Source organism: Gigantopelta aegis, chromosome 1 (assembly GCF_016097555.1).
Source record: "Gigantopelta aegis isolate Gae_Host chromosome 1, Gae_host_genome, whole genome shotgun sequence".
Classification (NCBI taxonomy): Eukaryota; Metazoa; Mollusca; class Gastropoda; order Neomphalida; family Peltospiridae; genus Gigantopelta; species Gigantopelta aegis.
Genome location: NC_054699.1, coordinates 28502447 through 28527246, shown reverse-complemented (window position 1 = coordinate 28527246; position 24800 = coordinate 28502447). Strand labels below are relative to the sequence as shown.

The following is a 24800-nucleotide window of genomic DNA, read 5'->3' as shown; positions in this document are numbered from 1 at the left end:
GAAGCAAATGTTTTTCTTTTAACGACGCACTCAACACATTTTATTTACGGTTATATTGCGTCGGACATATGGTTAAGGACCACACAGATATTGACGGAGGAAACCCGCTGTCGCCACTTCATGGGCTATTCTTTTCGATTAGCTGCTTGAGATCTTTTATATGCACCATCCCACAGATAGGAAGTACCTACAGAAAAACGTATTTCTTGATTGACAGGTATCAACAGCTATGTCACGTAGTCGCAGTTACGTTCAGTTAACACCTGTTGTGTGTGTCTTAACGTTTGTTTTGTTTAACGACAACACTAGAGTAGGTCTACATTGATAAATCAATGTGCTCTAGTGGTGTCGTTAAACTTTAACTTTAACTATTTGATGGAAATGATATCGGTCATGAATTCCATTGTGTATGTGTATGTACATTTTATTACCCACGTAGTTTTAACATCTTTATTATAATACAAGAAAATTCAGTATACTGAATTAACAATCTAATTAAAATTAGCTCCACTATTACACGTGGATGTAACAGCAGCCCGTTGGAGCTCATGTCCAGTTGACCTTTCATTCGACCAATGAAAACTTTACTTGCAAAATCATGCCAGTGATTTGAAAAGAATTTGAAAAAATTCGGGATTATGCCGAGGGTATACGAAATGATTCGGGTGAATTACGAAGTATGCCGGAAACTAATTTCAATATAAAATTTAATATAAATTTCGTTTCAAAACGAAAAAACAACAACAACCGTGCTGGTATAGCTATAAAATCTGTTTATACCAGTATACAATCCAGAGTTTATTACTGCACTTTTCCCCCTGTTTTTTTCAATGTTGAAATAGATCAACAAGTTCGCTATTGCATAAATAGTCTCGCCCGATATTTTTAGAATTTGTATGCAACCGAATAACGCTTTTAAAGGCGAAGTATAATTGGTCGATATTTAAATTGTTATTTATAGATGAAATGTCACCTGGACATTGGAGTCCATGCAATGCTGTTAGATCTACTGGTATATACCAGTAGAGTTAATTTTAATCAGATTTCTGAATTAAAAACAAAATATTGGGCAAAATCTACTACTACTGCACTACTACAACAACAACAACAACTACTACTACTACTGCTACTACTACAACAGCAACAATAACAACTACTACTACTTCTATTACTACTACTACTACTACTACGACGACGACGACGACGACGACGACGACGACTACAACCTCAACTAAGACAGTACCCATCCCCAAACACTACTCCTGTGGATCCGCTCCTGGGCCCGGTAGCACAAAGCACTCGTAACATTTACGTCAGACGTGCGCCATACCTTATGTATGGTGTACCTCTGACGAGCGCTCTATGTTATCGGGACCTGGAGTCCGACTGTTTATGTATAGACTTTAGTTAGTATTATTATTCCATTTAAAATGTACTTCAAAGCCGCATCGGATACCCTGTCAAACACAAATGTAGAACCTTGTTTGTTTTGTTTCATGTCAAAATATCTGACCTCACCTTGACGGGGTTTTTTGTTGGGTTTTGTGTGTATGTGTGTGTGTGTGTGTGTGTGTGGTATTCCTCGTCCAATAGAAACTCCGGTCATATATATATTTCACCTGTAGAGATCCCATCAATAAGTGCCGAGAACCGAGGTCATACATCTATCTATCTTATCAGCAGCTCCAGGGGAGGTGTGTCTCAGAGTGTAGTACACTAATTGTAGTAATAGGGACGTGAAACAGACAGACACAGAAGGAGAGAGGGAGAGAGAGAGAGAAAAAAAACATATTCTTCCAGTACTGTGACGCACTTTCATAGTATGGAATCACAAGCGACGAGTTTAACTATCTTGGTGTGTGTTCTGGCCGTTTCATGCGTAGTTCAAGGTACGTGCTCATGTTGGTTGTGTGTTTGTGGAGTGGGGTTGTGTATGTGTGTGTGGGAGGGGGGGGGGGGCAGGATTTGAGGTTGTTTAGATAAGAATTGTTTGTAAAAAAATTCTGTGGATTTATCAATGTATAACGGTCAAAAATTATATAAAATAATTATATAAACTGTACATACATATATATGTGTATGTTTCGTACGAAATTATAGCGTGTTTGGACTATTACAAACATTAAAACGACAATTATTACATTCGATTAGCAGACTCTGATATTATAGATTATAAACAAAAGTCATTACAAAGTCTCTCTGTTACTGGGGTACATGTTAATAGCTCGGTTTTCTTTTCAAATTTAGAGATTGCTTCTTCGTTTGAGATAACTGACTTATAGTACGGGCAGGCTAATCGTTGCCCGAATTAAACGAAAATGAGCGAATCTGGATATTCATATTTGCGTTAATACCAAACAGCTACACGGGCTTCCAAACGAACTAGCTAATATTGTAAGAAGAATGATGGAAATACATAGTGTACAATTTTTTTCTTATTTTTTTTCTTTCTTATTTTAAAAAAACTTTTTTTTTTTTTTGTTCTTCTTTTATTTTTTTTATTTTTTGGGGGGGACGTAGCTCAGTGGTACAGCGATCGCCTGATGCGCGATCGATCTAGGATCGATCCCCATCGGTGGGCCCATTGGGTTATTTCTCGTTCCAGCCAGTGCTACACAACTGGTGTAACAAAGGACGTGGTATGTACTACCCTGTCTGTGGGATGGTTCCTATAAGAGATCCTATGCTGCTAATCGAAAAACTGTAGTCCATGAATTACCGACAGCAGGTTTCCTCCCTCAATATCTATGGGGTCCTTAACCATATGTCCGACGCCATATAATCGTAAATAAAAATGTGTTGAGTGCGTCGTTAAATAAAACATTTCCTTCCTTCTTCTTTTTTCCTCCTCCTCCTAATCCTCCTCCTTCTCCTACTCCTAATCCTCCTTCTTCTCCTCCCCTAATCCTCCTTCTTCTCCTCTCCCTAATCCTCCTCCTTCTCCTACTCCTAATCCTCCTTCTTCTCCTCCCCTAATCCTCCTCCTTCTCCTACTCCTAATCTTCCTCCTTCTCCTACTCCTTCTCCTCCTCCTAATCCTCCTCCTTCTCCTACTACTCCTCCTTCTCCTCCTCCTAATCCTCCTCCTTCTCCTACTCTTCCTTTCCTCCTCCTAATCCTCCTCCTTCTCCTACTCCTAATCCTCCTTCTCCTACTCCTACTCCTACTCCTCCTCCTCCTACTCCTAATCCTACTCCTAATCCTCCTCCTCCTCCTCCTAATCCTCCTCCTTCTCCTAATCCTCCTTCTTCCTTCTCCTCCTCCTAAGCCTCCTCCTTCTCCTACTCCTAATCCTCCTTCTTCTCCTCCTCCTAATCCTCCTGCAGTCACGTAATCCAGGCGCCTTAGCCTTCAAAAAATTAATCATACTGAAGTAGTGTTTAGGAGATATCTCCTCACGGGAATGACTTGCATTAAGTGTGTATGGCATCGCCCACGTGCAGTCGAGCCTGGCTTGAACAGTCACCAAGTGAAGCATCAAAAAGAGATACGTGTACTAGTATTTTAATACAGTTAAAAGTTAAAGATTATTTAGTTTAACGTCACCACTAGAGTACATAGATTTTTTTTTAATCTCACGTTTATTGGTTGTTTTTTTTAATGTTTCAGTATCAGGCTGTATTTTAATTTATTCCCTTAGGTGGCGGATTTTTTTGTTTATTTTTTCTCTCCCCCCCCCCCCCCCCCCCCATAGTGTTAGTGAATAGACGTAGCCACGAAACTACTATAGACAACATTACCTGTATGCGCAAAAAAAAAAAAAAAAATAATAAAAGAATGTTTTATTATTATTATTATTATTGCACTTCGTAAACACTGCTTCGTGTGCATGTGCACTGGCTCGAATATTTCTGTCTCTGTAAAGCTACCGGCCTCGGTGGCGTCGTGGCAGGCCATCGGTCTACAGGCTGGTAGGTACTGGGTTCGGATCCCAGTCGAGGCATGGGGTTTTTAATCCAGATACCGACTCCAAACCCTGAGTGAGTGCTCCGCAAGGTTCAATGGGTAGGTGTAAACCACTTGCATCGACCAGTGATCCATAACTGGTTCAACAAAGGCCATGGTTTGTGCAATCCTGCCTGTGGGAAGCGCAAATAAAATATCCCTTGCTGCCTGTCGTAAAAGAGTAGCTTATATGGCGACAGCGGGTTTCCTCTCAAAATCTGTGTGGTCCTTAACCATATGTCTGACGCCATATAACCGTAAATAAAATGTGTTGAGTGCGTTGTTAAATAAAACATTTCTTTCTTTCTTTCTGTAAAGCTATTTCATATTTTATATTAACTTTTTAATGATTTGTCTATTTTATATTTATATTCTATGGCTTTCACGGAGACAGAACGTAGTCCATGTTAAAGGGAGATTCCTGAGTTTGCTGCAATTTTTAAGATGTTATTGACTAACAGAGACTTTTTAATGATTGTAATTACATATCAAATATATTTTTCGGCATAAAATATATGTGGCTGTATATTAAACGTGTTTCTGGTCGTTTTAATATATGTATTAGGTTAAATTTCATTTTATTTCCTGGACTATTATTTTTTCGTACGTACGAAATTATTTGAAGACAAAATCCAGTTTGAGCTTCTTAGAAATAATAAGACGACCAGAAACACATTGAATATACAGACACTGATATTCTAAACAAGAAAATATATTTAATATGTAAGTTTAATCGTAGAAATATTATATTAGTCGGAAACATCTTCCATTGGATAAAACTCAGGAATGTCCCTTTAAAAGTGTATGGCCGCGCGGAAGGTTATGTCGCGCTCGATTTTCTCACCTGTTACTGCGAATTCCACTAAAAAAGAGAGAGAGAGAGAGAGACGCACAGAGATGCCAACAACACTGAACACCAAAACAAACGCAAATATAATTATCAGCTTTTCTATTAAAGGGACACTCCTGAGTTTGCTACCATTTTTAAGATGTTACCGACTAACAGAGACTTTTTAACGATTGTAATTATATGTCAAATATATTTTTCTGTATAAAATATTAAACGTGTTTCTGATCGTTCTAATATTTGTACTAGGTTAAATTTCATTTTATTTCCTACGTACTAAATTATTTGAAGACAAAATCCAGTTTGGGTTTCTTACAAAATTAATATTAAGACGACCAGAAATACTTTGAATATGCAGACACTGTTTATCATTTCACGAGACTGAGCGTAAACAGTCAATTCGTTTCATTTCAACTTATTTTCGTGCTTATATTTAATTAAGGTTCAAACACGTTATCCTTGGCACACACCTCAACTATCTGGGCTGTCTGTTAGTGGTTAGTTGTTAGTGGTTAGAGCAGAGCAGAGCGAGAGAGAGAGAGAGAGAGAGAGAGAGAGAGAGAGAGAGAGAGAGAGAGAGAGAGAGAGAGAGAGAGAGAGAGAGAGAGAGAGAGAGAGTGAGAAGTCGGTGCAGTGGCCTTACACCTACCCATTGAGCCGTTAAAACTAGCTCTGGCTAGGAGCCAGTACCGATAGTTGAGGTGTGTGCCCAGGATAGCGTGTTTGGACCGTAATTGGATATAAGCACGGAAATAAGTTGAAACGAAACACGAAAATAAGTTGGGGAAAAAAAGAACTATGACACGAAATGGTAAAAGATCTACATGTAGTTTAAAGCCGCACACCCTAGTTCCATCCAGCGAAAATAAATTATAATTTGGTTAATATACAAACCTGTAACACACTTAGATCACGTTTTTATCAAATGGAGTGAAAAAGCAGGTTTTATATCGATAAATACCATGGGAATCCCCATGTCCCAATTGCTTGAAATAATTTTAAAAGTTAGTATTCTGATGTCACCGGTAGATGTCGCTCGAAGCACAACAATGCCTACGTCACGACAAATTTCACAGACTTGGGGTGCGTTCGTTTCACCTCTCCTGGACATGTTGCAACTGTTCTGTCCTGGTTGTATCCCCTCTTCAGATATCGTAAGACTTAGCAAAATTATTGGTTTTAAGGGTTTGTAACGTTTTGTATTGAGACACTTGTCTGAACTTTATTGTTACTGAAAATGTTCACGAACTGTGAAGAAATATCTCACAAATGAACAACAAGCAAACGACAACAAATCGGATGTTGATTGCGCGAACCGTGCACGAGAAAACAAACCGAACCAAAATGATAACGGTCACGTGGTATACCAACGTCTGTGACGTTTACACAGGAAGATTCCCTCTAAAAATAGATTGGACCTCGCTTGCTTAACGGTTTTTTCTCGAGTGCGCGCGGCATTTTAAGAAATACAAAAAATGCATTTCGTGGTTTTACAAACATCAGGATTACCAGGATTACCAAAAAAGCACTTCAGGTGAATGGAAATGTGTATTCTAAATAATAAAATGTAAGTAAAGTGCAATTTTATTTGTAAAAAAATGGGTTTAATAGCGAAAAACAACGCCGTAATGGTTAACAACTAGCCGTAACTAGGGCGTGTCCCTTTAAAATGTGGTTTAAAGTCAGCAAACATTCCTTTCCTTTCTTCTCGGCTTATCATTCGGACTTAATACTGACGTTCATGAATTAAATAGGCGCCTTTATGTATAATCCGATGTACAGTATGCGGCAGGGGTGAATTAATGTGGTATGCGGCAGCGGTGAATTAATGTGGTATGCGGCAGGGGTGAATTAATGTGGTATGCGGCAGCGGTGAATTAATGCGGTATGTGGCAGCGGTGAATTCATGCGGTATGCGGCAACGGTGAATTCATACAGTATATGGCAGCGGTGAATTCATGCGGCATGCGGAAAATCCATGCAGTATGCGGCAGTGGTGAATTCATGTGGTATGCGGCAATAGTGAATTAATGCGGTATGTGGCAACGGTGAATTCATACAGTATATGGCAGCTATGAATTCATGCGGCATGCGGAAAATCCATGCGGTATGCGGCAGCGGTGAATTCTTGCGATATTCGGTAGCGGTGAATTCATACAGTATGTGGCAGCGGTGAATTCATGCGGCATGCGGAAAATCCATGCAGTATGCGGCAGTGGTGAATTCATGTGGTATGCGGCAATAGTGAATTAATGCGGTATGTGGCAACGGTGAATTCATACAGTATATGGCAGCTATGAATTCATGCGGCATGCTGAAAATTCATGTGGTATGCGGCAGATTCATGCGGTATGGGGCAGCGGTGAATTCGTGCGGTATTTCCTATCACTGCATTTCCATGGTATTCCGAATGCATAGGCCCCAGGTCAGTTACAAACTATTCTGTTAGGTCGGGAAGAAAAGCGGTCACATGGTATAATGGATGAAACGATCTAATTTCAGTGAAACTATTTTCTGCGGTGGATTTTGTTAGAAATCAACATCCGTGATATTCATGCTACTGACACCCCTAGCTTATAACCCGTGTCAAGTGTTACGCCTCGTTTAACTTGCTACTTGTAAACAGTTAAATTATCCGTCAGCGTTTCTAAGTTATATATTTTTACAAAAATCCTTATCAAAAGTGGCCGCTGTGTGTGTGTCCCTTTAAGACGGGTCAGTAAACAAACACATTGAACCGGACACCTGCTGCTTTTTGTCCGTTTGTCTGACTACCCGATGAGTTATTGGCTTTAGGGGTGTATACAACCAAATCAAATCACACAGATCACAATAGTAACATATATGTGGCCGAAAATTGCTACACGCAGCATTTCAATCAACATATAGGCCATAGCTATAAATACTAACACCCCTGACCCTTAAAGTACCCCCCCCCCCCCCCCAGCTCAGAGATAAGCCACTGGTCGAACCAGAGACCGGACCCAGGGTAGGCATGCCTGAACCGCGAATGGGTATGTAAATTGTATTTGCCCTAAGTGCGAGACGTAGCCAAGTGGTAAAGCTCTTGCTTGATGCGGGGTCGGTTTTGGATCGATTCCCGTCGGTGGGGCCATTAGGCGATCTCTCGTTCCAGCCAGTGCACCACGACTGGTATATCAAAGACCGTGGTATGGTGCTTTTAAAAGATTAGCAGCGGCCATTTTGAACTGCAAACACATTTTATTTATTTTTTGGTGGATTCAGCATACGATAGGTTGACAATCTGCAGGACTAAATCCTAAAACGATTAATAAAAAGATAAAGTTTGTTTTGCTTTTAACGACACCACTGGAGCACATTGATTAATTCATCATCGGCTATTGAATGTCAAACATTTGGTAATTCTGACAAGTAGTCATCAAAGGAAACCCGATACATTCTTCTAATATAGCAAGGGATCTTTTATATGCACTTTCCCACAGACAGGGATGCACAAACCACGGCCGTTGACCAGTTGTGGTGCACTGGTTGGAACGAGAAAATAACCCAATCAGATGAATGGGTCCACCGAGGTGGTTCAATCCTGCAACGAAAGCACCTCAAGCGAACACTCAACCCATTGAGCTAAATCCCACCCCCCCCCCCCCCCCCTTAAAACGAATGCTGGTTCGTGTGATATTTCTATGAGATGGAACCTCCCTCCTAGCTAAATCCCCCCCCCCCCCCCCTTAAAACGAATGCTGGTTCGTGTGATATTTCTATGAGATGGAACCTCCCTCCTAGCAAAATCCCCCCCCCCCCCCCCCTAAAACGAATGCTGGTTCGTGTGATATCTCTATGAGATGGAACCTCCCTCCTAGCTAAATCCACCCCCCCCCTTAAAACGAATGCTGGTTCGTGTGATATTTCTAAGAGATGAAACCTCCCTCCTAGCTAAACCTTAGCAACCCCCCCTCCCCCTTAAAACGAATGCTGGTTCGTGTGATATTTCTATGAGCTGAAGGGGTGTCCTAGCTAAATCCAAACCCCCCCCCCCCCAATAAAACGAATGCTGGTTCGTGTTATATTTCTAAGAGATGAAACCTCCCTTCTAGCTAAATCTCCCCCCCCCCTCCCCTTAAACGAATGCTGGATCGTGTGATATTCCTATGAGATGAAACCTCCCTCCTAGCTAAATCCCCCCCCCTCCCCCTTAAAACGAATGCTGGTTCGTATGATATTTCTATGAGATGAAGCCTCCCTTCTAGCTAAATCCCCCCCCCCCCCCCCCCCCCCCGTTAGAACGAATGCTGGTTCGTGTGATATTTCTATGAGATGAAACCTCCCTCCCAGCTAAATCCCCCCCCCTCCCCCTTAAAACGAATGCTGGTTCGTGTGATATTGCTATGAGATGAAACCTCCCTCCTAGCTAAATCCCCCCCCCCCCCTTAAAACGAATGCTGGTTCGTGTTATATTTCTAAGAGATGAAACCTCCCTTCTAGCTAAATCTCCCCCCCCCCTCCCCTTAAAACGAATGCTGGTTCGTGTGATATTTCTATGAGATGAAACCTCCCTCCTAGCTAAATCCCCCCCCCCACTCCCCTAAAACGAATGCTGGTTCGTGTGATATTTCTATGAGATGAAACCTCCCTCCTAGCTAAATCTCCCCCCCCCCCTCCCCCCTTAAAACGAATGCTGGTTCGTGTGATATTTCTATGAGATGAAACCTCCCTTCTAGCTAAATCCCCGCCCCCCCCCCCCCCGTTAAAACGAATGCTGGTTCGTGTGATATTTCTATGAGATGAAACCTCCCTCCTAGCTAAATCTCCCCCCCCCCCTCCCCTTAAAACGAATGCTGGTTCGTGTGATATTTCTATGAGATGAAACCTCCCTTCTAGCTAAATCCCCCGCCCCCCCCCCCCCCTTAAAACGAATGCCTCGTTTAACTTGCTACTTGTAAACAGTTAAATTATCCGTCAGCGTTTCTAAGTTATATATATATAAAAAAAATCCTTATCAAAAGTGGCCGCTGTGTGTGTGTCCCTTTAAGACGGGTCAGTAAACAAACACATTGAACCGGACACCAGCTGCTGTTTGTCCGTTTGTCTGACTACCCGATGAGTTATTGGCTTTAGGGGTGTATACCACCAAATCAAATTACACAGATCACAATAGTAACATATATGTGACCGAAAATTGTTACACGCAGCATTTCAGTCAACATATAGGCCATAGCTATAAATACTAACACCCCTGACCCTTAAAGACACCCCCCCCCCCCCCCTTTAAAACGAATGCTGGTTCGTGTGATATTTCTATGAGATGGAACCTCCCTCCTAGCAAAATCCCCCCCCCCCCCCCCCAAAACGAATGCTGGTTCGTGTGATATTTCTATGAGATGGAACCTCCCTCCTAGCAAAATCCTCCCTCCCCCCTCCTTAAAACGAATGCTGGTTCGTGTGATATTTCTATGAGATGAAACCTCCCTCCTAGCAAAATCCTCCCTCCCCCCCTCCTTAAAACGAATGCTGGTTCGTGTGATATTTCTATGAGATGAAACCTCCCTCCTAGCAAATCCTCCCTCCCCCCCCCCCCCAAAACGAATGCTGGTTCGTGTGATATTTCTATGAGATGGAACCTCCCCCCCCCCTAAATCCCCCCCCCCCCCTTAAAACGAATGCTGGTTCGTGTGATATTTCTATGAGATGAAACCTCCCTCCTATCTAAAAACCCCCCCCCCCCCCTTAAAACGATGCTGGTTCGTGTGATATTTCTATGAGATGGAACCTCCCTCCTATCTAAATCCCCCCCCCCCCCCCCCCCACCTCTTAAAACGAATGCTGGTTCGTGTGATATCTCTATATGTCCAGGAATGCATGCTTGAACTTTAACTGGATTTAAATACGACAATAAATCTAAATGAATTAGTTATCTGGATATTTGGGAGCGTAGCGTATATGGCCTGTACGGGTGCTCCGTTCTTATGGTTTCAAAACAGTAATACTGTTTGTTTTGTTTCGTTTAACGACATCACTAGAGCACATTGATTTATTAATAATCGGCTATTGAATGACAAACATTTGGTAATTTTGACATGTAGTCTTAGAGAGGAAACCCGCTACATTTTTCCATTAGAAGCGAGGGATCTTTTACATGCACCATCTCACAGACAGGATAGCACATACTACGGTATTTGATATACCAGTCGTGGTGCACTAGCTGGAACGAGAAATAGCCCAGTGAGCCCACCGACGGGGATCGATCTCGGAGTGACCGCACACAAAGCGAACGCTTTATCACTGTAATACGGATTTACATATTGAAGTGAAATATGAAAACAACCCCAATTCCTCACAAACAAAAAAACAAACACACACACACACACACACACACACACACACACACAAAAGCAACACACCAAAGAAAGAAATGTTTTATTTAACGACGCACTCAACACATTTTATTTACGGTTATATGGCGTCAGACATATGGTTAAGAACCATACAGATTTTGAGAGGAAACCCGCTGTCACCACTACATGGGCTACTGTATCCGATTAGTCCCACAGGCAGGATAGCACAAACTATGGCCTTGGAGTCAGTATCTGGATTAAAAATCCCACGCCTCGACTGGGATCCGAACCCAGTACCTACCAGCCTGTAGACCGATGGCCTAACCACGACGCCACCGAGGCCAGTCAACACACACCAATAATTCAACGTTCTAGTTGTTATGTTTCGGCGTTACGTCCTGGTTTTTCTTTTTTCTTCTTTTTTCCCCCTTCTTTTTACCAAGTAATACATAGTGTTTATTCTGAAAGATATAGAGAATACTCCCCCGAGTGTCTTGTGATATCATAATTTATCAGCACGAGTTGATAAAAGTATGAAATCCGAAGCTTGCCGAGGATTTTATACTTTTATCAACTCGTGCTGATAAATTATGATATCACAAGACACGAGGGGGTATTCTTTTTATCATCCATTATCATTCTTTTCATTTGCGACAGTTGTAAATAATGACAGTAATGTGGGTTGAATGTCAGCGGGTAGACTCGTTCACTAGCAGAACGGCAATGGCGTGACGTAAATGGTAGGTTTAGCGCTGAAACAAACAGTGACGTAAAAAAACATTGGCTGGCGATTAAAATTTGACCAATCAAGATTGGGATATCTCGGGATAAGAAGGGATATCTCCTTTAATGGATGATATATTTATTTATTTAGAAACACCGTTCTTTATATCAATACACAGTAGCGTTTACTGATGACGTATACAGCGATCAAGTATTCGATACACGTTTATACCTAAAGCAAACACCAATGTGTATACAGATAAACATAATTTAGTGTTTCTCCAAAACTACAACAACGTGTTCGTGCATAACTATAACGGACTATCCATGAGTACGAATTCGAATACGAAAAATATTTATTCATATCGTATTCTATACATAAAATGTCAAGGTCTGAAACCTGTGTATGAGGTATACCTGGCCTAGAAACCTGCAGAAGGTTTCTATGTATTTTTTTGTTATATGCCAGGGCCGTAGGTAAGATTTTTTGTTTGGGAGGGGGGGGGGGGGGGGGGGGGGGGTTTGAACTGAGTAGTTAATAGTCAAAAACTTCTTAAACAGTTAAGAAGAGAATTTTCTTTAAGTTTCTTTAATGCTTTTCGGATTTTTTTCAACTCGTGCCGCACCATCCCACAGACAGGATAGCACATACGACGGTATTTGATATGCCAGTCGTGGTGCACTGGCTGGAACGAGAAATAGCCCAGTGGGTCCATCGACAGAGATCGATCTCGGACTGACCGCGCATCAAACGAACGCTTTACCACTGGTATACGTCCCGCCCCCAGTAATACTTATTTACATATTGAAGTGAAATATAAAAACAACCCCCAACGCCTCACAAACAAACAAACAAACACACACACACACACACACACACACACACACACACACGTCCCCCCTCACACACTAATAATTCAACGTTCTAGTTGCTGTTTCGGCGTTACGCCCTTTTTCTTCTCCCCTCCCCCCCCCCCCCCCCCCTTCTTTTTACCAAATAATACATAGTGTTTATTCTGAAAGATTATGTATTTATTTAGAAACACCGTTCTTTATGTCAAAACACAGCAGCGTTTACTGAATACGTATACAGCGATCAAGTATTCGATACACGTTTATACTTGAAGCAAACACCAAATTGTATACAGATAAACATAATTTAGTGTTTCTCCAAAAATACAACAACGTGTTCGTGCATAACTATAACGGACTATCCATGAGTACGAATTCGAATACGAAACATATTTATTCATATCGTATTCTATACATAAAATGTCAAAGTCTAAAAACCTGTGTATGAGGTATACCTGACCTAGAAACCTACAGAAGATTTCTATATATTTTTTATGAAATGTCATCACCTGAAACTAATCGGGGTCATTGTACTAAAGTTTGACCTTGGTTACTTTTTACTGTCATTGTTAATGTATTGAGGGTAAATTCATAAAGATTTGTATTCAGATATATTAGAAAATCAGGAGCCCATTTCACAAAATCTCGTAAGTTTACATCTGCTACTAGCAGTTATACCTGTCATTCGTTTGCATGTGTTTTTTTATCCGGCCTCTGTGGTGTCGTGGTTAAGCTATCGGACATAAGGCTGGTAGGTACAGGGTTCGCACCTCGGTACCTGCTCCCACCCAGAGCGAGTTTTAACGACCCAGTGGGTAGGTGTAAGGCCACTACACCCTCTTCTCTCTCACTAACAATTAACACCTAACCCACTGTCCTGAACAGACTGCCCAGATAGTTGAGGTGTGTGCCCGGGGCAGCGTGCTTGAACCTTAATTGGATATAAGCACGAAAATAAGTTGAAATAAATAATAAATACATATGTTTGGCATCTATTTCACGCAGAAAATTACATCACTGCGGAGGATGAAGCATTGTCAAGACAAAATAAAATGAAATATTTATACTTCAAACTGTATTAGTGGTACTGCTAGTAATAATAAGAATTGCGGTTTAGTGGTATATTTACGTTTACATGCAAAACTAGGCTTACGATGTTTTGTGAAATTGTGCCCAGGCACGGCGGAGCATGGGAGCTGGGGGGGGGGGAGGGAGGCGCTAGCCCCAGTTAAAGTTCAAGCATACTTTCCTGGACACACACATCAGCTATGTGGGTTATATGTACCGGAAAGTCGGTTAATAGGCAGCTATTAGTTGTTAGTGAGATTGAAGACAGTTTAATAGTATTATACCCACCCAATGAGCCGTAAAACTCGCTCCAATAAGTCTGAATCTAAAATATTATTGATAGTAAATCTTAAGGCAGAGGAAGGAAGGAAATGTTTTATTTAACGACGCACTCAACACATTTTATTTACGGGTATATGGCGTCAGACATATGGTTAAGGACCACACAGATATTGAGTGAGGAAACCTGCTGTCGCCACTTGATGGGCTACTCTTACCGATTGACAGCAATGGATCTTTTATATGCACCATCCCACAGACAGGATAGTACATACCACGGCCTTTGTTACACCAGTTGTGGAGCACTGGCTGGAACGAGAAATAGCCCAATGGGTCCACCGACTGGGATCGATCCTAAATCCATCGCGCATCAGGCGAACGCTGTACCACTGAGCTACGCCCCGCCCCCACTTAAGGTAGTACTAAACCAAATAACTTCCGGCTGGGTCAAAGTTCGAGGTGCACCCAACTTTTGATAGAGAAGTGAACACCACAAGTCCTGTGATTGGTTATAAATGTGAGTGCGTTGGTTGTAGTCATAGACGCTACCCGTTATATCAGAAACAAGCAGCTTGACCCCCAATTTTTTCCGATTCACTTTAAGTGTGAGGGGTGGTAGTATTTATATCCGTGGCGTTTATGTTGATTGATACGCTGCAGGTAGGAGTTTTAGCCACATATGTTACTATTGTCGTCTATGGGATTTGATTTGGTAGTATACACCCTATAGGCAGAGATGCATTTCACCTGTAGAATGCAGAAAATTGTTTTTCAGGACATCTAGTTTAAAAAAACTTTACGGAGGAGCATATACCCTCTCCCCCCCCCCCCCCCGAACCCCCGATAAACGTTGCTCAGCGCCCTCTATCTCAGTCAGTCCTCTCAATATCTTATTTGCTTGAGAATTCTATATAAATACATTACAATGCATAGCTACAATTACGCATGTAATTAATTAACAGAAATGAAGATACATTCCTACACCACTAGTGAAGGGCGAGGTGTAGCCCAGTGGTAGAGCGCTCCCTTGATGCGCGGTCGCTTTGGGATAGATCTCCGTCAGTGAGCCCACTGGGCTATTTCTCGCTCCAGCCAGTGCACTACGACTGGTACATCAAAAGGCCGTAGTATGTGCTATCATGTATATGGAATGGTGCATATAAAATATCCCTAGCTGCTAATCGAGACGAGTAGCCCATGAAGTGGCGACAGCGGGTTTCCTCCCTCAATATCGATGTGGTCCTTAATTAACCATATGTCCGACGCCATATAACCATAAATAAAATGTGTTGAGTGCATCGTTAAATAAAACATTTCCTTCCTTCCTTTAGTGAAAACATCGACATGGATAGATGATCATCGTGAGTTTATTTCTGTATAATAAGTCTTAAAGCTAAATGCCAACAAAACTGGACAAAAAAGTTTGTTTTGTTTAACGACACCACTAGAGCACATTGATTTATTCATCATCGGCTATTGGATGCCAAACACACTTTAACATATAGTCTTAGAGAGGAAACTTTTTTATTAGTAGCAAGGGATATTTTATATGCACCATCCCAGAGACAGGATAGCACATACCACGGCCTTTGATAGATCAGCCGTGGTGCACTGGTTGGAACGAGAAATAGCCCAATGGTCGATCCCAGACCGGCCACGATCGATGTAATGGTATTTAACGTCAAACATGGGATTGTTGTTGTATTAGAGCGGGGATTTTTGACTACCGTTTGTTCTCTGACGGTAAGAGAGTGTGATAACTTCCAAATGTCCCGTCTAGTTCTTTTACCATACTTGGGCTAGGAGTAGGGGAGGGTTTCGACCCCCAAGCTCCCACGCTCCCATCTGCACACGCACCTGGTACCTACATTTTTAACAAAAGAAACCATGGCAACGGCACTGGAAGTGGGGCATAATCACTAATACCCGTAGCCTACCCGTGTGATCCATTGCATCTCATACGAACGCTCTACCCACTGAGCTAAATCTACAGTGTTAGATAAGTAGCCTGCTTCATTTCATTTCAACTTATTTTCGTGCTTATATCCAATTAAGGTCCAAGCCCGCTGTCCTGGGCACACACCTCAGCTATATGTGCTGTCTGTCCAGGACATTAGGTTAGTTGTTAGTTGGTTAGTGGATAGTGAGAGAGAAGAGGGTGTAGTGGCCTTGCACCTACCCATTGAGCCCATAAGAACTCGCTCTGGGTTGTAGCCGGTATCGGGCTGCGAACTCTGCACCTACCAACCTGTAGTCCGATGGCTTAAAGGGGTCCTGGAGCGTACAGGGCTTTATATAAAGTGAATTAATAGCCTTACAAAGTATAAGGGAAAATTATATAGAAATTGTGCCACCGAGGCTGGTACGAACTCATCGCATCTCAAGCGAGCGCTCTATCCACTGAGCCAATTCTCGACACACAATATTTACAGTGTTGGCGAAGTAGCCTACTTCATGTTTTACACCCATACATACATACATTCCAACCGTCGTGTTTTGGGAGGCCACTCACTGGTCTGTATTATAATTATTTGCATATCGTGATGACCTGTGACCTCCAGCAAACATCGTTTAAGAAAAGGAACACCAGTATCTGACGACGGCCGAGTCGCGGGCTAGGGAACAGGTGACAGTAAACTGTCCGCATCTCGTTAGTTCCCCGTTTGATGCGATTGTTAGACGTCTGTTTGTCCTCTCATCAACTCGCGTACTTTCCGTATCAACTGCTGTGACAACACAGACCGATCACAATGGCGATATATGTATTGGCTGATGACTATGGTGGCCCGTAAAGGACATGCATGTTTTATCAATAAATCATTCCAAGTAAATGCGGAGAAGCACAAAGAAAACAGTTAAAAAAAAAAATTGACGATACCACTAGAGCACTTTGAATTATTGATGGATTGATTAAAACATATTTTATTGCATATAATGTACAAATGGATTGGTCACAAGTTATTCAACTTACGAGGCCCTCTCCTAATTAATCATCGGTTATTGGATGTCAAACATTTGGTAATTTTGACATATATTCTTAGAGAGAAAACCCTCTGCATTTTTCCATTAGTAGCAATGGATCTTTTATATGCACCATTCAATAGACAGGACAACATATACCACGACCTTTGATATACCAGTCGTGGTGCACTGGCTGGAACGTGAAATAGCCCAATGGGTCCACCGACGTTGATCGATCCCAGACCAACCGTGCATCAAGCTACATGGCTATGTCCCGCCCAGGGAGAGAGGCAAAGACAGACCGAGAGGTATTGAGACAGAGAGAGAGAGAGAGAGAGAGAGAGAGAGAGAGAGAGAGAGAGAGAGAGAGAGAGAGAGAGAGAGAGAGAGAGAGAGAGAGAGAGAGAGAGAGAGAGAGAGAGAGAGAGAGAGAGAGAGAGAGAGAGAGAGAGAGAGAGAGAGAGGTTTTATGCTAACTTTCTCATAATGAATAACATCTGTAAACTCAAAAAACACATAAATATATAGAAACTGTAAAATAATATTTGTAAAGTAGTATTCTTACATACCCGTTGGTGAGAACATCTTTCGTTATTTTTGTAATACAAACTAATAACACACATGCGTGTGATAACAATTTACAAACAAATGACTGCTCTTAGGCGATGACCAGTTCGCCACTGCCATACCATCCAATAAAACAAGAAGAATCGAAATCGAATGCTCATTGACGTATAAATTAATTTGAAACTGATTTCTTTATGACGCATAAAAAAGTTAACTATATATACAAACGCTAGGGCCGTAAATAGATTTTAGCTAAATGTTCTCTTCTTTTTTTCCCCAAATCTATAATGAATAATTAACGAAGCCGAATGTATGTCCTTTAAGGGATACCGTACTGCTTTTTAACTATAATGCGCTACAAGAAAGACCGCTAGCCCAACCTATTAGACAAACACCTGAATATAACTCGATCGAATTGGACTGTGTACTTTGGCGCGGTACGCATCTTCATCAAACGTCTATTTACAGTCTATTATTATACATAACAGTACACAATGTATAGCCTACTGTAGCCCTTTTTACCTGTCATTTTGTCCAGCCAGGTCCGTAACCAGGATAAACGTTTGGGGTTGGGATGGGTTAAGGTGTGGTGGGTTGGGGTCAGGTGTTTTATAAAACGGGTTTTTTCCAATTACTATTTAATCATTTATTATAGATCTTACACCATAGGGGCGGGAAGTAGCCTAGTGGTAAAGCGCTCGCTTGATGCGCGGTCGTTTTGGGCTATTTCTCGTTCAAACCTTCCAGCCAGTGCACCATGGCTGGTATATCAAAGGATGTGGTATGTGCTGTCCTGTCTCTGGGCTGGTGCATATAAAAGATCCCTTGCTACTAATGGAAACATGTAGCGGATAACCTCTTTAAGGCTATATGTTAAAATTACTAAATGTTTAACATCCAGTAGCCGATGATTAATAAATCAATGTGCTCTGGTGGTGTCGTTAAACAAAACAAACTTTAACTTTCAATATATTTTGCCAATAGCCGCCAGCTATAGCACATAAAATGTATTATTATCTATTTGAACATCAAGAACAGGGCGATATTTCACCGTTAGATATGATAATACTAAAATATACTTGTATAATTATTGTATACACCCCCCCCCCCCCCCCCAAGGTCTAAATCCGGCCCCTTCAATCACGCCTCCCACCCCAATACCTTATATGCAATAAATTATGTTTCCAGTCAAACTTGTGTGATGTATGCAAGCAAGCGACAGTAACATTTTATCAAAACTGTAGATGTTTCCATTACTATGTGTTATTAAAAAATTTCAGCGTCCCCTGTCCAGGACTTGATGCGGTTGTACAAGGAGTTCTTTGAGTGGCGGATGGAGGACCGCCCCATGCAGGCCACCGCGTTCGATGTGCCCGGTTACGACGACAAACTCGAGTCTTGGGATCCACAGATGTTTCCAAAACGATACGTATGTTCTTTCATTGTTTATTGGGTTGGTTGGTTTGTTTGTTTGTTTGTTTTTTTTATTTTTTTTATTTTTTATTATTATTATTTTTTTATTTTTTTTTGGGGGGGGGTGTGTGGGGGGGGGGATTCTGGGGATTTTTTGGGGTTTAAAAAAAAAAAAAACCTGATATGCATGTTCTTTCGTGGATTTTGTTTTTGTTTTTGTCTTTTGTCTTTTGTTTTTTATTTTTGTCTTTGTTTGCTTATTTGTTTTCGTCTTTTGATTCCAGGATTAGACCGGCTCAGATTTAATGAACTGGCCGTTAATTAATGTTGCTCAGTATACATGGATGTTTTACAGGAACTGGCGGTTAATGTATTTTTCACGGTATACATGGATGTTTTACAGGAATTGGCCGTTAATTAATGTTGTTCAGCACATATGGATGTTATACAGGAACTGGCCGTTAATTAATGTTTCTCAGTATATATGGATATTTTACAGGAATTGGCCGTTAATTAATGTTGCTCAGTATATATGGATGTTTTACAGGAACTGGCCGTTAATTAATGTTTCTCAGTATATATGGATATTTTACAGGAACTGGCTGTTAATGAATGTTTTTCAGTATATATGGATGTTTTACAGGAACTGGCCGTTAATTAATGTTTCACTGTATACATGAATGTTTTAAAGGAACGGGCCGTTAATTAATGTTTCTCAGTATACATGGATGTTTTACAGGAACTTACCTTTAATTAATGTTTCTCAGTATACATGGATGTTTTACAGAAACTGGTCGTTAATTAATGTTTCTCAGTATATATGGATATTTCACAAGAACTGGCCGTTAATTAATGTTTCTCAGTATACATGGATCTTTTACAGGAACGAGCCGAGGGACTCAAGAGCAAACTGTCAGCGATCAAGAGAGAGAGTCTGTCAGTGAAAGAGAAAGTAAATTACGACATCCTGAAAAACGATCTGGACACGTACATCGAGGGATATGCTTTCATAAAGTGAGAGTCCATCTTTAAAGGAAGGGAATGTTTGTTTAGCATCACCTCAGCACACTTTTAAAGTGATAGGCCCTAGTTTTTAAACACTACGACGTATTTTTCACTATTAAAGCCGTTTTTCATCAGTTAAATTAGGAATACTTGCTTTTACTTACATAGAGTATTCATTCTGGTACACCTGAAGTGGTTCTGGTCACCCAGGGTTTTGTAATGCCCTAAAAATGCATTTTTCATAATTCTAAAGACACACGTCCGTCTTAGAAGTAATGATTATCGAGATAAGCTCTAGTTATTTTTAGACGGTATAGTTGTGCGACCAAGTGTTTAACACAGCTGCGGTGCTATTTGAATGTGTCTTTAATACAGCTGAGTTGCTATGTGAATGTGTCTTTAATGTAGCTGAGTTGCCGTGTGACCGTGTCTTTAATACAAATGAGTTGCTGTGTGACCGCGTCTTTAATACACCCGAGTTGCTGTGTGACTGTGTCTTTAATACTGCTGACTTGTATGAATGTGCCTTTAATATAACGGAGTTGCTGTGTGACTGTATCTTTAATACAGCTGAGTTGTTGTGTGACAGTGTTTTTAATACATCTGAGTTGTGTGATTGTGTCTTTAATACAGCTCAGTTGATGTGTGAATGTGTATTTAATATAACTGAGTTGCTATGTGACCGCGTCTTTAATACACCACAGTTGCTGTGTGAGTGTGTCTTTAATACTACTGAGTTGCCGTGTGACCGCATCTTTAATACAGCTGAGTTGTTGTGTGACAGTGTTTTTAATACATCTGAGTTGTGTGATTGTGTCTTTAATACAGCTTAGTTGATGTGTGAATGTGTATTTAATATAACTGAGTTGCTATGTGACCGCGTCTTTAATACACCACAGTTGCTGTGTGAGTGTGTCTTTAATACTACTGAGTTGCCGTGTGACCGCATCTTTAATACAGCTGAGATGCTGTGTGACCGCGTCTTTAATACACCACAGTTGCTGTGCGAACCTGTCTTTAATACTACTGAGTTGCTGTGTGGCCGCGTCTTTAATACACCCGAGTTGTTGTGCGACTGTGTCTTTGATACATCCGAGTTGCTGTGTGACTGTATCTTTAATACAGATGAGTTGCTGTGTGACTGTGTCTTTAATACATCCGAATTGCTGTGTAAATGTATCTTTAATACAGCTGAGTTGCTGTGTGAATGTATCTTTAATACAGCTGAGTTGCTGTGTGACTGTGTCTTTAATACATCCGAGTTGCTGTGTGGCCGTGTCTTTATGGTTGATGCGCGGTCGGTTTAGGATCGATCCCCGTTGGTGGCCCCATTGGGCTATTTCTCGTTCCAGCCAGTCTTCCACAACTGTTGTAACAAAGGCCGTGGTATGTGCTATCCTGTCTGTCGGATGGTGCATATAAAAGATTCCTTGCTGCTAATCAAAAAGAGTAGTCCATGAAGTGGCGACAGCGGGTTTCCTCTCTATATATATATGTGTGGTCCTTAACCATATGTCTGACGCCATATAACCGTAAATAAAATGTGTTGAGTGCGTCGTTAAACAAAACATTTCCTTCCTTCCTTCCGTGTCTTTAATACAGCCGAGTTATTTGTCTTCCAGCTATACGTACATCAACCCGGTCAGCAACATGGGTGGGCCGCACAAATCTCTGAACGACTGGATTCGATTCACCAAGTTCAAGACGAGGGGAGACTTCGACAACTACATCACCCGATTGGAGGCCATTCCAAAATATGTAAATATACACATGCCGTGCCTTACACCCCCCCCTCTCTCTCTCTCTCTCTCTCTCTCTCTCTCTCTCTCTCTCTCTCTCTCTCTCTCTCTCTCTCTCTCTCTCTCTCTCTCTCTCCTGTGTGTGTGGTTTGTTTAATAATAAAAGATCTCTCTGTGTTACTCCATATCGGTCTATCTGTCTCTGTCTCTGTCTCTGTGTCTGTATGTCTGTCTGTCTGTCTGTCTGCCTGCCTGCCTGCCTGCCTGTCTGCCTCTCTCTCTCTCTCTCTCTCTCTCTCTCTCTCTCTCTCTCTCTCTCTCTCTCTCTCTCTCTCTCTCTCTCTCTCTCTCTCTCTCTCTCTCTCTCTCTCTATTGCTCTAGTGATGTTGGTAAACAAAACGAATTTCCTTTTTTGTTGTTTCAGCTACGAGAACTAATTGTTCTGATGGAACGCGCCATAGCCTTGAACAGAACGCTACACGCAGCCAGTATGGTAATTAAACAACAGTTGTACACTTTTCACTTCAATTCTTTACAGCAAGCCCGTAGGAACGATGTTGGGAGTGGCGGGGGGGGGGGGGGGGGGGGGGGGGGGGCACAACATCTAGCAGAAGGAGCAAAGTCTCTAGTACGGGTGCACAAGCCAGATTTTTATCTTTATGCATACAGAGTAGGACCAAAAAAACTGTACATTTTCGTCATATAGTAGGGGAGGCTCAGCCCCCTCCCCCCTCCCCCCTCCCCCATCCGCCCTCCGGTCCCTACTGGCTTGCGTTTACATTGAATGTTCCAGCTCATCGTCACAAAACACAAACTTTTTACTATGACTACAGAGTGTAATGATTATAAAATACACAATAAATGCACGTACGTACGTAATTACATTTATATTAATCATTCATCACCGACATCAAATAGTCGATGTGTATCTTTGTGTTGGTATGGCGCCAAACATTCATTCATTCATTCATTTATTCATTAATTAATTCACTCATTCATTCGGACTGTTCATGATATACGTAACGTGACTGGCAATCTGATACATTCAAATGTATATTAATTTTGATTTGTTTCGTTACTACAAGTTCCATAATTTATACGGTTAGAAAGAAAGAAAGAAATGTTTTATTTAACGACGCACTCAACACATTTTATTTACGGTTATATGGCGTCAGACATATGGTTAAGGACCACACAGATTTTGAGAGGAAACCCGCTGTCGCCACTACATGGGCTACTCTTTCCGATTAGCAGCAAGGGATCTTTTATTTGCCCTTCCCACAGGCAGGATAGCACAAACCATGGCCTTTGTTGAACCAGTTATGGATTACTGGTCGGTGCAAGTGGTTTACACCTACCCATTGAGCGTTGCGGAACACTCACTCAGGGTTTGGAGTCGGTATCTGGATTAAAAATCCCATGCTTCGACTGGGATCCGAACCCAGTACTTACCAGCCTGTAGACCGATGGCGTAACCACGACGCCACCGAGGCCGGTTTGTACGGTTAGAGTGTTTCTTTACAATTGTGGTTAATCAGCAAGTCACTGCAGTCGGAATGGGTGCAGGCGTGTGGGTCACATGACTGACTTCAGTATGAAAAGAACCAATCAGCGCGTTACTTCGCTCATCAATATTAACTAGGTGACAATGTTTTCCGGAAATTGAAAGTACCGGTATCCTTTTTATACACCCGTCTATGATAGGTCACATTATGATATGGCGTTTTCAGCGCATCCGTCCGTCCGTCCCTCCGTTAGTCTGTTAATGTTTTCTTGTCCAGACAATATCTTGCATACAGATGCATACAGGACCATCAAACCTCACATGTAGGAACACTGTGACCTACTTTTCACGGTCTACTGCACATACCAGTCAATCTTTGTCCGGACCCTATCTTGCATACAGATGTATACAGGACCATCAAATGAATGAATGAATGTTTAACGACACCCCAGCACGAAAAATACATCGGCTATTGGGTGTCAAACTATGGTAATGCAAATAAATAAAGTGATGATCAACATCAATATAAAAATTCAAGGTTTAAACAAAAACAGTGTAAAGAACTGTGCAAAAATACAAATACAAATATCACAGAATTTTACGGACACCGAATTTTACTCTAAACTTCAATTTGTGCTGTATTGGCCATTCTCAAAGAGAATGTTACACCCCTGCACCACGGTGAGGTTACAGCACGCGCAGGGGACAGGACCATCAAACCTCACGTGTAGGAACAACTTGGTATGGCGGTGTGTCGTGCACTATTACTAGTTCAATGTGACCTACTTTTCACGGTCTACTGCACAAAACAGTAAATCTTTGTCCGGACCCTATCTTGCATACAGATGTATATAGGACCATCTATCCTCACATGTAGGAACTCCTTGTTATGGTAGTGTGTGGCATGCAATTACTAGGACACTGTGATACAGATAAAGCAAATAATTTGTCTATATTCTGAACATCATAGGAAATTCTTGTTTAGCCTTTGAAGAAAACGCTAAACAAAATTTCACTTTCTAATTAAGAACAATAAATTCATTAATCAGACAGCACCTTCTCCACTGGATACAGTATCATCAGTAGTTGGTCCAAAACATACTGTTCATCCATTCCATTCACATAATTAGAAGTGAACCATACCCGTAACATATTCATTAATATCTATGGTTTTCAATCAAACTGCTGACGGGCGTATCATGTCCTTCATCGGTACTCTTGCTTGATTTACCGGCCTTGGTGGTTAGGCCATCGGTCTACAGACTGGTAGGCACTGGGTTCGGATCCCAGGCGAGGCATGAGATTTTTAATCCAGATACCGACTCCAAACCCTGAGTGAGTGCTCCGCAAGGCTCAGTGGGTCGGTGTAAACCACTTGCACCGACCAGTGATCCATAACTGGTTCAACAAAGGCCATGGTTTGTGCTATCCTGCCTGTGGGAAGCGCAAATAAAAGATCCGAACACAGTACCTAGCAGCCTGTAAACCGATGGCCTAACTACGACGCCACCGAGGCCGGTGCGACGCGACATATTTATTTGTACGCGTGCGGTCGATTGAAATCAATGATTTCTAAAATAAT

At 41.6% G+C, this 24800-nt stretch overlaps 1 protein-coding gene across 1 annotated transcript in view; it reads left to right on the top strand.

The window, feature by feature from the left end:
• The first annotated feature begins 1707 nt into the window (after positions 1-1707).
• Positions 1708-24800, top strand: part of LOC121373370 — a 48514-nt gene continuing 25421 nt past the window's right edge. Inside the window, exons 1-5 of the mRNA XM_041499985.1 lie at positions 1708-1889; positions 18837-18985; positions 19853-19983; positions 21597-21732; positions 22139-22207. Coding sequence (XP_041355919.1) covers positions 1823-1889; positions 18837-18985; positions 19853-19983; positions 21597-21732; positions 22139-22207 — 552 coding nt within the window. The 5' untranslated portion in view covers positions 1708-1822. The remainder of the gene's footprint in view (positions 1890-18836; positions 18986-19852; positions 19984-21596; positions 21733-22138; positions 22208-24800) is intronic.